Below are 13,396 nucleotides of genomic sequence, written 5' to 3'. Positions count from 1 at the left end.
TTAGGTTATGGATAGATTAATACATACATATATGTGTATCTGTGTATGTATACGTACACATATATGAGTGTTTATTAAGTTTATTTCTCTTGAGATTTTGAGATCATCCCAGAGAAGAAAGGATGGGAACAGCAATAAGCTTTGAAGATAATTTGCTCGTGTTCAAGAAAGGCTGGGCCTAAAAGCTTCACTAATTCATGGGGGTGGGTGGGTTATTTTTAATTCAAGACTTTGAAATCCCCAATTTTTCTTGCATAAACTGGCTGTATCCATCATATAGTCTGCTCCTCCCGTGCCAAAGTGGAAGTCGTACATTTTGTAAACCCATTTTTCCTAAGGGGCTTTGTGGCACCGTGTCTTGTCCCACCTGGCCTGGGCAGTATCTCTCCGTTGCTCTTAGCAGTCTCTGATTTTTCCCTTTCTCCGCCCTCCTAGGCATCAGGCGGTTCCCTCCACCAGATGGCCTGACTTTTTCCTCCTGGTTTCTGATCGATAAGATGAGTTCTGCTCACGATTACCACCCGCTACGTTTCCTTACTTTGTTGCGTCACATGGCAAGAACCGAAGAAGTCTTTGTTTGCTTCGCAGTGAGGTTTTCTCCCACCGAAGGTTGTCTAACCATCTCAACGGAGGAAGTGGCATTTGAAGCTTTAGGTGAGGATCTCCGGGCCAGAGGGCCTATCTGCGGCCTCAGTGAAAGCAGGTTGACAAAGGCCTGAGATGTAGAAAATTTAAAATCCTCAAGCCCTGGGTTACTTGAAAAATTAAAACCGAAACCTGAATTTGTGCCCAGAAAACATTTTCGGTTCTTCAACACAGGCATAAATTCATTGTGCATATGCTTTTCAAATTCTACAGTATGTGAGTTCTCCTTGCAGTTCTCTAATCAAGATATGGCCAAGCAAAGAAATTGAAGCTTCAGTGACCCCTGTGGTTAGAGAGCTTCTTTCCAAGTGTGTTTCTGGAGCACGTGAGGCCCACCCTTCGCTTCACGAAGAGACTGGGTGTACCATTCCTGGTCATTGCTCAGACTGCAGTAATGCTCTCGCTCAATCTCTCTCTCTCTCTCAGGGCTGCATTGAGCCCTTTTGCAAAGTCCAGTTTGGAAGCAGCCCTTACAACTGTCTCTAAACCATCGGAGCATACAATAGGCTTGCTTCAAGTCTACAAGGTCCTTTGGATTGAGTGCAGTTGCAAGCTTGACACCTCCACTCCTTTTAAAGCAGCATCAGCATCATCTGAGCAGTGCTGTGAAGAGTGCCAGACAGGCGCTGCTTTCATGCCTTTCCACGGTCTGAAGAACGCTTTTGGACTTGAATCCAAAGCACTGCAGAACCCTAATATAAAACACTCTTATTCGAATCCCCAAGTCCCTTGGAACTGAACAACCTAAAAGATCCTCTGCCCTCATCGTCTCCCAATTTCCTCCACATCCAAACTCATATCTACACAGGAGTCCTTTCAGTGGCTGTTCTCGCTTGGCGAGACATTGCCCGTGGATGTGTCTGGGAGGGTCTTTGGGGCTGTCTGTGGTTGATGTCCAAAAAGGAGGCCTCCAGTGTTTAAAAGGAAAAGAAAAAAATTGGCTCACCATCTTGCGCCAAACATTTTTTTCCTGACCTTGCGGTAAAACGTTTCCCTTTGGCGTCACTATAATGTGGCAATTTGTTCCTTTTTTGTGACAACACAGACACAATGGTACCTGACTTTGAAGATGAGACCTCTCTCCTCTGCCAAGCTCAGTTCAGATGTGCCCCACTGCTTCTGACCGGACAGTGGCATCACCTCGCTGTGACGGTGGCAAAAGAAACGAAGCAGATCTGCACCGTTTCGGCCTATCTGAACGGCAGCCTGGTGGGCTCTGCGAAGGTAAAACGTCTTACAGAATGAGACTCTTTCTTCCTTCGGCTTTCCCTGCTAGCTGGACTCAGCGTCAAGAATTCTTTGCCTTAAGCTCTGCTTCATGACAAAGATCGTGGCTGTATAAAGAAGGGTTAGCTAATCTGATTACTTTTCATGCCACGGCATTTCTTCTCAGATTGTCTTGTATGGGGGCGGGGGGGGGTGATTCAAGAAAAGTACGATAGGTTGCAGTGTTCCAGTGAAAAATCCTTCTGAAATATATAAAGCCGGGCGCTTGAGGAGAAGGTTCAACATGTATGCATATGTTTCAATAGACAGCCAGTTCATTCGGAATAGAGCTGCCAGGGACCTTAGAAGTCTTCTAGTTCAAGCAGGAGACCTTGTGCCCTCGAGTCTCTTCTTAAAAACCTCAGTGATAGGAGCACCCACAACCTCTGGAGGCAACTTCCGGTTCCCTGGTTAATTGTCACCACTGTCGGGAAGTTTCTCCTTAATTCCAGGTTGCTCCTCTCCTTGATCAGTTTCCACCCGTTACTTCTTCTCCTGCCTTCTGTGTCCATGCTCATTTTCCCTCGAGCGTTTCAGCCATTCCTTTTTCTTCCCCTGCAGATGCAGTACATCCGGCCACTGCCAGGGAGCTTCACTTTTATGGAGCCTGCTTCTTTCATCGATGTCTTTGGCTTCGTAGCTACACCGCTGATGTGGAAAAAGAGGTCTTGCTTGTCTTGGCGCCAAGGCCCCATATTCCTATTTGAAGACGTTCTGCCCGTGAAAAATCTGCAGCTATTGGAAAAACTTGGTCCGAGATACTACAGCAATTTCCAGGCTGTGGAGCTTAGAGGTAAAACCTGCAACTGCAGGGACTTCAGTAAAAGAGCTCTCGTGTGATTGAGCACTCACCAGATCCGGTTATGTGATTGTTCCTGCTACAGTATAGTAAATTTATCTTTCAACCTGTGTTGGACTCAGCCGTGGAAAGGTAGAGAAACCAGATCCAGCTATGGAATTGACAGAAAGAGAGGTAACTCTCACGACCAACCGTGCAGACCCTAGCATAATGGAATTCTCAAAGCATCCAGAAAACAAGACTGTCAGGTAGAAACGTTCAGTGACATAAAAATAGACTATGGCAGAAGAAAAAACTAGGTCTAATTACTGTAAGCCTGGGCAATAGGTGAGCCATTGACCTGCCAACTACAGTTCCTTCTCCCCAAAGGATGGTTGGAATCAGTCCAAATAAATGTGGACGCCGGTTTTTGAGGAAATATAATTTTGGCTCAGAGCATCGCCTGACTTGTTAAGTGTGGGGAAAAGTCAAGGATTTTGTTGATTTTTGGAACTGGAACTTGAGAATTTCTGGCTTCCTTTGATCCCTTGCACTGTCTCCTTGTGTGTTTCTTCCTTCAGGAGAAGGCTCCCATGGCCATGTGCAGATGGCTCCTTTGTTGCCACCAGAGAAGATTTCCTTCGGTATCAACGCCAGATGCTCATCGTATACAACAGTTAAAGGCATAAAGGACAGCTATGGTGAAGTGGACGGGCGTCTGGTCGCTAAAGAGGTAGGTCCTTTGAGTCATTTGGTGCACAGAAAAAATAGAGTTGTCCCATTCCTTGGACAGAGAAGGAGTTGATGCTAATTAGACATGGATGTTTGACCAGGCTGTTTTCATTGAGTTTGAGAGACAAGCTTTATCCAAGCAGCCGTCTTAAGAAGATTCAGAATGCTAAGGGACTCCAAGCCAGGAACGTGAAGTTAAACCCATTCCCATGTTTTCACTATACAGCATTCTAAAATTTAAGCCACCCCTTTTCTAATGGTTTTGCAGTCTCAGCTTTCTACTCGAGGAGACGGATGACAAGTAAGGGAAAAGTAAAGACTCAGAGTTTATTATTGCACGTGCTGCTATGCTGCTTCGGTCCTGGGACTCTAAACAATGAAGGGTCTATATTATTTTCCTCCCAGCAATGCAGAGGTTATTTGCCATCAGCTTCTCTTACCCTCCCAAAGGTGCTTTTTCACGAGGCAACGGGACTTTCTTCCCTTGACATATTTTTTAACTTTTGAATTTAGCTTACTAGTTTGGCTTCAACTTATTTTGACTCCAGTTGACACAAAGTCAACCAGATCTTGTCACGTGTTGAGATAAGATAGATAAAAAGGGGGTTTTTCCGTTAAAAAACATTTGGGAAAGAGCGTTTCACTAGAGATGACTTATTTAGATTAAAAGGTGCTTTATTAGTACACGTCTAATCTAATCCTTGGTCCAAGGAACAGAGACTCGCCGAGGCTTTTTCAGAGATCTCCCAGCAGAGATTATTCCCAGTTGGAGATATTGATGCTCAATGTCATAAAATTGACATTTTCTGTGAGAAATCTATGATTCTTCCATGGCCTTGCAATCACTGACATGTGGCCATTAACTTTAGCTCAGTCCCTCCCCAGCTTTCGTGGCACATTAAGTCTCTAAGTCTCTAAGGACACTTGACAAGTACGGATGAAACACAACAGCCTCTCTCTCCTTTGAGCTCAAAGCTGGACAGTTCGCGTGGGCAGCTCCGCTTGAAAGATGCAGGCCTCACCGAGACCTTAGAATCTCTTTCTATTCTCTGGCAATGAAGAGAGTTCGGTACCACAGATGCTATAACTCCACTCTGGTTTCTTTGTATGCCAATTATGCAAAAATCACTTCCCACGTAGTTCAGGATTTAATCTGAAATTCTTGGTGAACAGTCTAAAACATCTGAACTATTTCTTATAAAATCAAGATGAATAGATTGTAAACATATAAATCATCCAGCATACTATTTGGAATTTTTAAGAAACAAACCAAGAAATATTTTCTGTTTGTTTTGTCTTCTAATACAGCATGCTTTTTTTTTTTAGCTGAAGCTGTCCTCCCGTGATAATACAACACCTGTTTTCTTGGCTGAAAATACTGCTGCAAAGCTCCCTGGGTGCTTAAGAACAATTGGTGCCGTTGTGGTAGGCCAGCACGGTAAGCCAAAATGCATCCTGAACCACATGTGTAAAGTGTGAACCATCCAGAGGCACTTAGGTGAGAAGGGCAAGGTAGAAATGCGATGAATGAATAGATAAATAAAATCTGTAAAATGAAAGAGCAGAAATGTAAAAGAAATGCAAAGCTTTATCCTATACAGAAAATTGTAGCTTCCTAACATGTATTCAGACCTATGCCTGACCCTGACCCTTATTTCACCAACTGGCGTCCAAACTGACGGAGAAGAAGTCTTCGCAAGCTTGAAAGGATGCCAGTTCTATGGCCAGGAACCCCTAGATTGCTGGTCAGGAAACTTAAGATTGTCCTGATCTAGAGGAACAGAAGAAAAAGCTGCCGCATCTTGAGAGCAATCTTTGAAAAAGGATAAAGTAATTCCCTTAATTCAACCAACCTGGGCAATTCTGTGATCTGCTAGGTTGTTTTCTGTCTGCACCGGATCTTGTGGGGAAGGTCACCTCTGCTCCAAAAAGAGCTGGTTTGTGGATTATTGTCTTTGGGACAGCATTTTATCAGATTAGCTATTTGTTGGTGATTAAATAGTCAGGCTCATAGTAGGATTTTACACATGGAAAAAAGGCCCATGAAGTAGAAATAATTGTCCTAAAAAGCACAAGATGTGGTGTTTCTTGTTAAATGCAGGGCAAAAATAACATGTTCCTTTAACAATCAATCTTTCTAGAAGTAAGCATTTGAGATATGTAAATCTACTTGTGGCATGAGAAAATATTTGATTTTCTAAATTATTACTATTCTTATTATTTTTCTTGTTTCTACACACCTCTAGAAAGTTTTTGGCTGTTCATTTTATCCTGTGCAGCTTTTCAGTGACAATTCAATTCCTGTCAGCATTTTCTCTCTCTTTGTCCAGGAACGCGGGTCTTCCAGTCCTGTCCGGCAGTGGTCAGTCTGAACTACCTCGGTGGCCCTTCTCTTCTGCTGGCTCTGCTGGCCAGGGCTCAGGATGACCACACTGTTTATGCGGCTGTCAAGGTCTTGCAGACCGTCCTGAGCAGCAGCGCAGTGAGTGAAAGCCTCATGCGGGGAGGCCGCGGCTACGAGGTGAGAGGCTGCTGCCTCTTCGTGGGCAGCTTTTGGAGCTGGGTCCCCCCTCCCGAAAAAGTTCTGATTGTGCTTGTGCATTGATTCAGAAGTGCAGGACTTGAACAGCAAGTATTCGCTGGCAGCCTGATTTGTGGCTTACACTGAAATTCATTACAAAAAAGCTGATTGTCACATTCTTTCAATATTTTCATATTCAAAATTAATATAAATTTTCATGATCGTTTCATTCTATTTTTGGAGGAGGAGATAAGGCATTTTCCCCAGTCACTTCCTCCAAGTTTTGGAGCTTGGAATTTTGAGTCCTTCTAATGAAAAAAACCTTCCCCTTCCAACAGCAGCCTTGGTGGCAAGAATCCCCTTTGTTTGCTTTATGGTAATTGGAAAGCCCAGCTGTTTTCTTTTTGTTCCTTCAGTGGGCCAGCGAGTCAGGCTGGGAAGTGGAAAGGCCAGTTAGTCTAATTTCCCAGAACAGGAAATGGATTTTCCCAAGTCTTTGTTTGGTGGCTGAAGCTCTGCTTAAGAAGAAAGGGTGGATTTAAAGTGGACAAACAGAGTTGTTCTTTTGATCTTTGAAAAATGTGAATGCTTAGAGAAATCTGAACAAGGTTAAAGTTGACAAGTTTCATTACCTTCCAGATATTGTGTCCAGCTTGAGTCTTCATAACGCTGCAGGTTTTCTATAAAATTAATTAAATATCTATATTATGCAATAACATGGATTTTAATACTTGGTTATTGATGGCTTATCCAGTAATAGAAATAAAATACTGTGGAATTAGCATCTCTTTGCTCTGGTTTTGGGTTACATTATTTTACAGATTCTGGCATATCTGTTGAAAAAAAAGACCCACCTATTAAACAGCAGAATTCTGCATCTCGTTCTTTCCATTGGGGGCACCTCGGAAGCCGGCTTAGAACAGTCGACGATCAAGAACGTGGAGATCTTCCAACATATTGTCTGCAATTTTCAGGTAATGATGCTGTTGTTTGTTTGTTTGTTTATTGGCAGCAGGGTCTGAGTAACCTGGGTGGTTTATGAGGTTTTTTTTAGCCCCTGGAGAACACAATTTTCCTATAATTTTACTTCCAAAATTCTTTCTCAATAAATGGAGAGAAAATTCCCCAATCTTGTTTGGCAGTAAAAAAAATATTGTGAACCTGCTCACTCATGAGACATCATTAATTAAAATTATTATATGCCATGGCAATCAGCCTCTCAAAATACATATTAAAACAAAACTACTTCTGGCATACAGAGATGTCTCCTTCCTAGAAGCCCTTTTGGTGCATATGAGACAGTGGCACTTGAGGCAGTAATTCAGGTCATATCACATCATATATCATACCATATATTATTTATTATTACACCACCCATCTCATTGGGGCGACTGTGATGGAATGGTTCTCTCTATAAAAAAAGCCCCTGACAGATCCTATTGTCAGGAGTTCTAGATTTCCCCACAACCTGCCAGTTTTCCAGGGGACAAGAACCCTTTTGCAGAGTGGTGTATAGGTAGAGCCAGACTGAGCAGCAACAATCTGGGCAACTGGAAGGTGGAAAGAGGCAGCCATTGCCTGTTTCCTGCAACCTAGGCTGACCCCCCCCCTTTCTTTAGCATGCAGACCAAACGGCCTCTCTTTGTTGCTTTGCTTCCCTTTGGCTTCCAGCTGTGGTGCCCTGCCTCGGAAAATCTGGACCTCCCTCTGTTTAAACATCTCACGGAAGTCCTCCAGTCCTCCAGGTACAGAGGTCGGTTAAGCTAAGCGGGTCAGCAATTGCAAGTATCCTGGGCTCACATGGCAGCCATGCCATGGGACTAAAACTCTTAATGGTGACATCTATAAATCCATAGGATTGACAATGTCTTTCCCTTTAAAAAAACAACAACAACAGACTTTACTGCATGTTTCCACATTTATCCATATCCTTTTGCGCTGCATATGTCTATGGAAGCATGGTGCAGGTTCCTGAGATTGCAGAACGGCAGTCGTGCTTTGTAAATGTAAAACCGTGAAGATTTGTGAATGCCATTTCTTTTTTATTGAAAAACTCTCCAGGATTCTGATAATGTAGAGATTTTTGTCAAAGCAGCATTACTTCCTGTGCTGTGCAGCTCCAGGAATCAATAATTGGCGTGATTTGAACTCTCTTTGCTGGGCATCGTGCAGGAGAAGAGCTGAGTCGATGCAGAGCAGAAGGTGAACTGGCTGAGAATCTGATGGCTGGTATCTTGAGAGCTGCCAAGACAACATCAGAAGCCAGGAGTTCAAAAGCAGAAATACAAATAATGTTGCGGCTATATTATCCCCAGGAAAAGAAAAATCTCCTTTTTTAAATTATCTTTTTGTCTTTTGTAGAGATAAGAGTTCCACCGCGACCCTCATCCAGCAGGCGCAGATGGTGCCCAAGCTGCTCCTTCTCCTCGGGGACTCTGGGATCCCAACCTCTCGCGTCCATCGGATCTCTACCCTCCTCTGCCATTCACTTCAGGGCCACTTCAGCATCAAGGATTTGTGCTGGTATTTCCGCTCAACTCCTGCAGCCTGTCAGCAAATAGAACACCCGGGTTGCTTAAGCTTAAGCCAAAAGATTTGCCTCACTACACAGTTCATGTTTTTTCCAGCTACAAAGCGAAGACCCCTTTCAGCAGCTCAATGAGCGGCAGGGAGAAAGTGCAGAGGTGCAGTTTGTCCGTGCTAGGCCAATCCCGGAGGAAGCAGGGGGCCCTGCCCCTGTGCAGCAATGCCTCTGCTCACCCCTCGGTTCCCATGGGTCTTCTCGGCATCCTTCCTCTTTCTAGGAGGGTTAGGGTTAGCCACTTTTAAAAAAGGGGGACATTAATTCCCATCTGGGCACTTCTGGGAGCTAAAGTCCACACATCTAGAAGTTGGTGAGGGTAAGAAGCCCTGCTTTACAACTCCGAGGAGGCTTAGCTCCTCTTTATGACAAACGCCTTGTTTTAGACTCATAAGTAGCCTCCTCGTCCTTCTTGGTGAGGTTGCAGGGACGCATCGATAGCAATATTTATTTCTCCTGTGAGCCACCTGCAAAATATTATTTTGCCATTCCCTCTAAGAGTGATTTGAAAGCCTTGCTTTTGCAATTTGATCTAAGTGATTTACTTTTTCTTGTTCAGGATTGGCTTATTCTTGGTTTATACTTTATGTCCTGCATCTATTGATGAAAATGAGACCTTCTCCAATAGTATTCCAGAGTCATTTGGACAAGGTATAAAACAGAATTGTGTGTTGCTAAAAATATTTTAGAATATTTTTATTTACCTGTAATATAAAAATAAGGCACATAATGGCTTGCGTCTTTGACATCAGAGGTGGACAAGTGATAAAACATGCATTGCAATACAGACTCAAACCCTGAAGTATTTGCGTGCAACATCACAAAGGGAGAACGATGTGACACGGAACACATTTCATTGCATCATGCCTTGTTTTCCAGCAGTCTGCTTGTTTCAGCTGTGGCTTGGCCAGTTGTTAATTAATGGGTTGTCTAGTTGTGGACTGCTCAGGTTACATGTCAAGAAATAGCACAAGACATAAGGTTACTGTGACCTCGATGTCTCAGCTGTCTTTTTCTTGGCCTCTGTAGCTGCTTTTGCTAATATTCTGTCTCTCAGGCCCAAACTCTAGTCCTGTAACTCCTGAAAAGTTATAAATTGGGCTGAAGGAATAGAGCATTAAGGCAACATCCATGCAGCAGGCAATTAAGGACCTGCTGGTAATTGTCTCATAATAAATGGTGGGGGGGATTATGAATTAATGCCACTCTATGGTTGTGACAGCAAGCTTTGTAGAAGGTTTGTGTTCTTGCCTAATAATTAGCAAATGTAAGTTTGCCTCAGGTGTGGCTGAGGGAAAGAGAACAGTGGAACAGCAAACATCCGTAATTTCAGCTCACGAGGGAGAACCAACCTCCTGAGAATAGCAGGAGCTGCAGCAGCTGCTGAGCCAGGCAAGGAAGCACATGTTGCACAGACTTTGCAGGTCAGATCATGCTTCCCCCAGTCTCCGTTCTGGAATCTCCCCTGCGGGCTCCACTAGCCAAACTTCTGGTTGCTCCCTGCCTGCCTGAGGGGAGACTGCGAGGAGGAGGAGGAGGATCGTCGTCATCATCATCATCTCCTGCTTGGAACCAAAATTGAAATACATAGAAAAATGCCCAAAAGCTGCTTGTTTCTTTTTCATTACTCTCCTGTTATGCTCATAGCTAAGAGTGCAAAGCGTCTGAGGGTACAAAAAGAAACATTTAACTCCATTGTGCAGGACTGGAAAGGAGACAGAAAGTCATGGCGCAACGAGATGCTTTGTGCTGCTCACTGGGCCTTCCAGAATCGCCCTCTAAACCTCCCGCCACAGAGAGGTGCCAACGGCCCCCTTGGGAGAGGGCGGCCTCCTTACTTTGGCCCCTCTGCCCAGGGAGGGAGAGAGGGTGGCAGCCAGGCTTCCGCTTTAAGGAACACATGGTGGCAAAGCAGCTGCCCGAGAGGGCAGGGAGCCCTGTCTAAGAGTGGGGCCAAAAGCGAGGCTGCCCGGCCTTTGCCTCACGCATTGCAATGTCGCGTGGTTGAACGGAGAGACGGACACTTGAGCTGGGTAGTATTTCTTTATTGAGTCAGGAATGAAGCTGGAGCAAAGGGGTTACCTGGCGTCTCTTTATACCTGCCCAGGTGAATGGTGACCAATAGATTTAAACCTGGGCTTCCCGCCAGTGCAGGTGGCCAATGGATTTAAACCCTGGCTTCCCGCCAGAGCTGCCCATGCCCTGCGGCTGTCAACGACTCACTCTATTCAGGCTTTCCCGCCAAAGCGGTTATAGCCTGGAGCTGTCCAGCCCCCTGCTGTGCTGACATTTCCGTGTATGCTTTAAAGGCATACACTACACGCATGAAATCTGTTTGCAAAGAGAAGGCTTCCCTTTGGGTAAAAAGCACGTTTCTTCTGAAAGTGGACTATAAACTTAAGGTTAAAGCCTGATGACAGAGGGTCCATTCCTCCTAACAGTCACGTATGAACTCTACAAGATAAAATAAAACAAGAGATAATCCTTAGGATAGACTTGACCAACGCTTCTAGTATTTGAAGAATTTCTTATTACCAGTCCCCATGTATTATCTGCCGAGGCTCCCTTCATTTTGTATCCTGCATTCAGTAAAAGTCAAATACATTCCTATGCAGAATTTAAACATCCATTCTTTGTGTTGTCTGAATTTTAGATTTAACTCAGACACCTGGAAAAATGGTCTGGCTTCGAAATCAGTTGTTGAGCATGCTGCTGGATGTAATTCAACCAGATAAACTTCATTTGTCCTCTGAGTAAGTAAGAGTGTGTGTGTGTGTGTGTGTGTGGTTTTGTGTGTATACAATCTTCTTTACAGCAGTTAAAAGTACAATTATAAACTTATCTCTTATTCTAAAGTACAACATAACACTTTTCTTTCTATAATCTATCCTGTCCAGTAATCAAAACCATAAACCTCTTTATTTAAAATAATAAATTATTTAATAAGCAGAAAATGATACAGATGTTGAAGTAGGGAAAATGAAGCGGGGGAATGGCAGAACAATCTTTTTGGTTCGTTTTCTATCCCAAATATTTTCTGCTCTACAGTCTGTAATAAAGGTATAATAAATAAATAAATTGTGCTTGGATCCTACGACAGACCCAAACAGGGTTTTTATGAATTGCCCAGAGGTGTAGGGAATAGGCACATAAAAATCAATCTACAGAGAGCAGGACATTGGATTCCCTATCCCACCAGAATCCTGAAGCCGCAAGGAAGATTTTCCTTCCAGGGAATGGAAGCCAGTCAGGCTTTGAGAGGGCTGGAAAGAGAGAGCCTGGGGGAGGCAGAGGAGGAGCGAGGAAGGCCAAGCGCTCCCTCCTGGCAAGTCCCTCTCCAACCTTGATCCGGAGTTGGGGAGCCCTCCTTTGCTTCCGAGGTGCACGTACTTCAACATCCACGTCCACCTTGACTTGCTTTCTTTGAGTCACCAGCTGCAGAAGACTGGCTACATAGGGATAGGGTCTTTCACTTATTTCTATCTAAACAAGGTTTAAGATTAGGCTGTAACTATTTTTGTTACGTTTGGTATACCTAAGGGATTTTAAAACCACAACAGTAGCTCAGGAGTTAGCAAATGTTTTCAATTTTTGTTGTTCCAGTAAGACCACCATGTAGTATAGTTACAACCAGTGCTTTTTTTGTAAAAGAAAAAGGTGCCGGAACTCACACATGTCATACAACCTGCCTTGCCGGAACTCCGTTCTGAGCGTTCTATGAGAAAAAAAGCCCTGGTTACAACAAATAACATTTAAGTGTCTTTCAATATGGTGTTTCCCTCACAGGATCCAAGAAAAAATGTTCCAGGCCTTGGGCCCTGACTGGTTCCTGATGTTTATGCAAAGTCATGTACATGAAACCACAGTTGTACTGGCAGCCAAATTGCTTTTCCATTTCTTGCACAACCGTGCACACCTGCATGAGTTCAGAGACGGGATGATGGCGGGCCTGTGGCTGAGAAGCAGCTTAAAGGGGCTGAATATTTTGACTGGTAGGTCCTGAGTGCTTGCAGTGCGATGCTGAGCCTAGCTGTGGATCATGACTAATTATTTCAGTCTCTCTCTCTCTCTCTCTCTCTCTCTCTCTCTCTCTCTCTCTCTCTCTCTCTCTCTCTCTCTCTCTCTCTCTCTCTCTCTCTCTCTCCTATCTCTCATCATCTACCCTGTCTGTCTCTGCTTGATTTCTATGGAATGTATTAATTATTTTAAGATGTTTTTGCCTTTTGTTAAAAATAACCCTAACAAGTTTGAAGGAAAGCTAGCAGCCCAGCCTGGATGCCAAGGGATTGGTGACCGTGAACCAATATCGCTTTCACTGTCTCCTCTTTGGGCCTGATCTTTCACGCTTCAGGTTTGATCTTTTTAACTTGCTTTTGGTGTCTGGCCAATACAATTAAACTCTGGTTATTTGGTTGAAAAAACTCTTCAGTCCACATTGAGACATGGTTTTATTTCAGGTATTAATGGAGACTGAAATGAAAGCAGGAAAGTTTAGATCAGCGAGAGTCCACATGGAAAGGGAAGAGAGTGGAGCTGGGTCTTGGGGGAGTGTGTCCATTCAGCTCATTCAAAGGCTTTGAGCCTGGCTGCAACAGCCCCCCCCCCACCATCAATGGTGAGCTTCTGTCACTCAGAGCAGCCTATGAGGATCACAGTGAAGGAGATCCCGGGGAATCTAGTCTCAGTGCTGCCACCGTGTAGAAGCTTCTCTGCTGAGACCAGCCACGACAGACGGCTGTATTGTGTAGCTTTTCCTTGGGTAAATAAGACCAGTTTGGTTCCTTCATGTGGACTTGTTCTTCTTTTATCCAGTAGGTCAGTAAGTTGTCAGTCAGTTCAGAGAGAGAGTGAGGAAAAGTTTCTTGTTCTTTGT

At 44.1% G+C, this 13,396-nt stretch overlaps 1 protein-coding gene across 1 annotated transcript in view; it reads left to right on the top strand.

Moving 5' to 3' along the window:
• Positions 1–13,396, top strand: part of WDFY4 (WDFY family member 4) — a 93,490-nt gene that overhangs the window by 26,716 nt on the left and 53,378 nt on the right. The window contains exons 18-29 of the mRNA XM_083362781.1: positions 436–654; positions 1,691–1,869; positions 2,473–2,704; positions 3,271–3,422; positions 4,748–4,859; positions 5,752–5,942; positions 6,764–6,916; positions 7,614–7,687; positions 8,304–8,465; positions 9,083–9,174; positions 11,177–11,276; positions 12,310–12,515. Coding sequence (XP_083218907.1) covers positions 436–654; positions 1,691–1,869; positions 2,473–2,704; positions 3,271–3,422; positions 4,748–4,859; positions 5,752–5,942; positions 6,764–6,916; positions 7,614–7,687; positions 8,304–8,465; positions 9,083–9,174; positions 11,177–11,276; positions 12,310–12,515 — 1,872 coding nt within the window. The remainder of the gene's footprint in view (positions 1–435; positions 655–1,690; positions 1,870–2,472; positions 2,705–3,270; positions 3,423–4,747; positions 4,860–5,751; positions 5,943–6,763; positions 6,917–7,613; positions 7,688–8,303; positions 8,466–9,082; positions 9,175–11,176; positions 11,277–12,309; positions 12,516–13,396) is intronic.

Source organism: Vipera ursinii (assembly GCF_947247035.1).
Source record: "Vipera ursinii genome assembly, chromosome: 4".
Lineage (NCBI taxonomy): Eukaryota > Metazoa > Chordata > Lepidosauria > Squamata > Viperidae > Vipera > Vipera ursinii.
The sequence above is the reverse complement of the archived record's forward strand: the minus strand, read 5'-3'. Positions and strand labels throughout refer to the sequence as shown.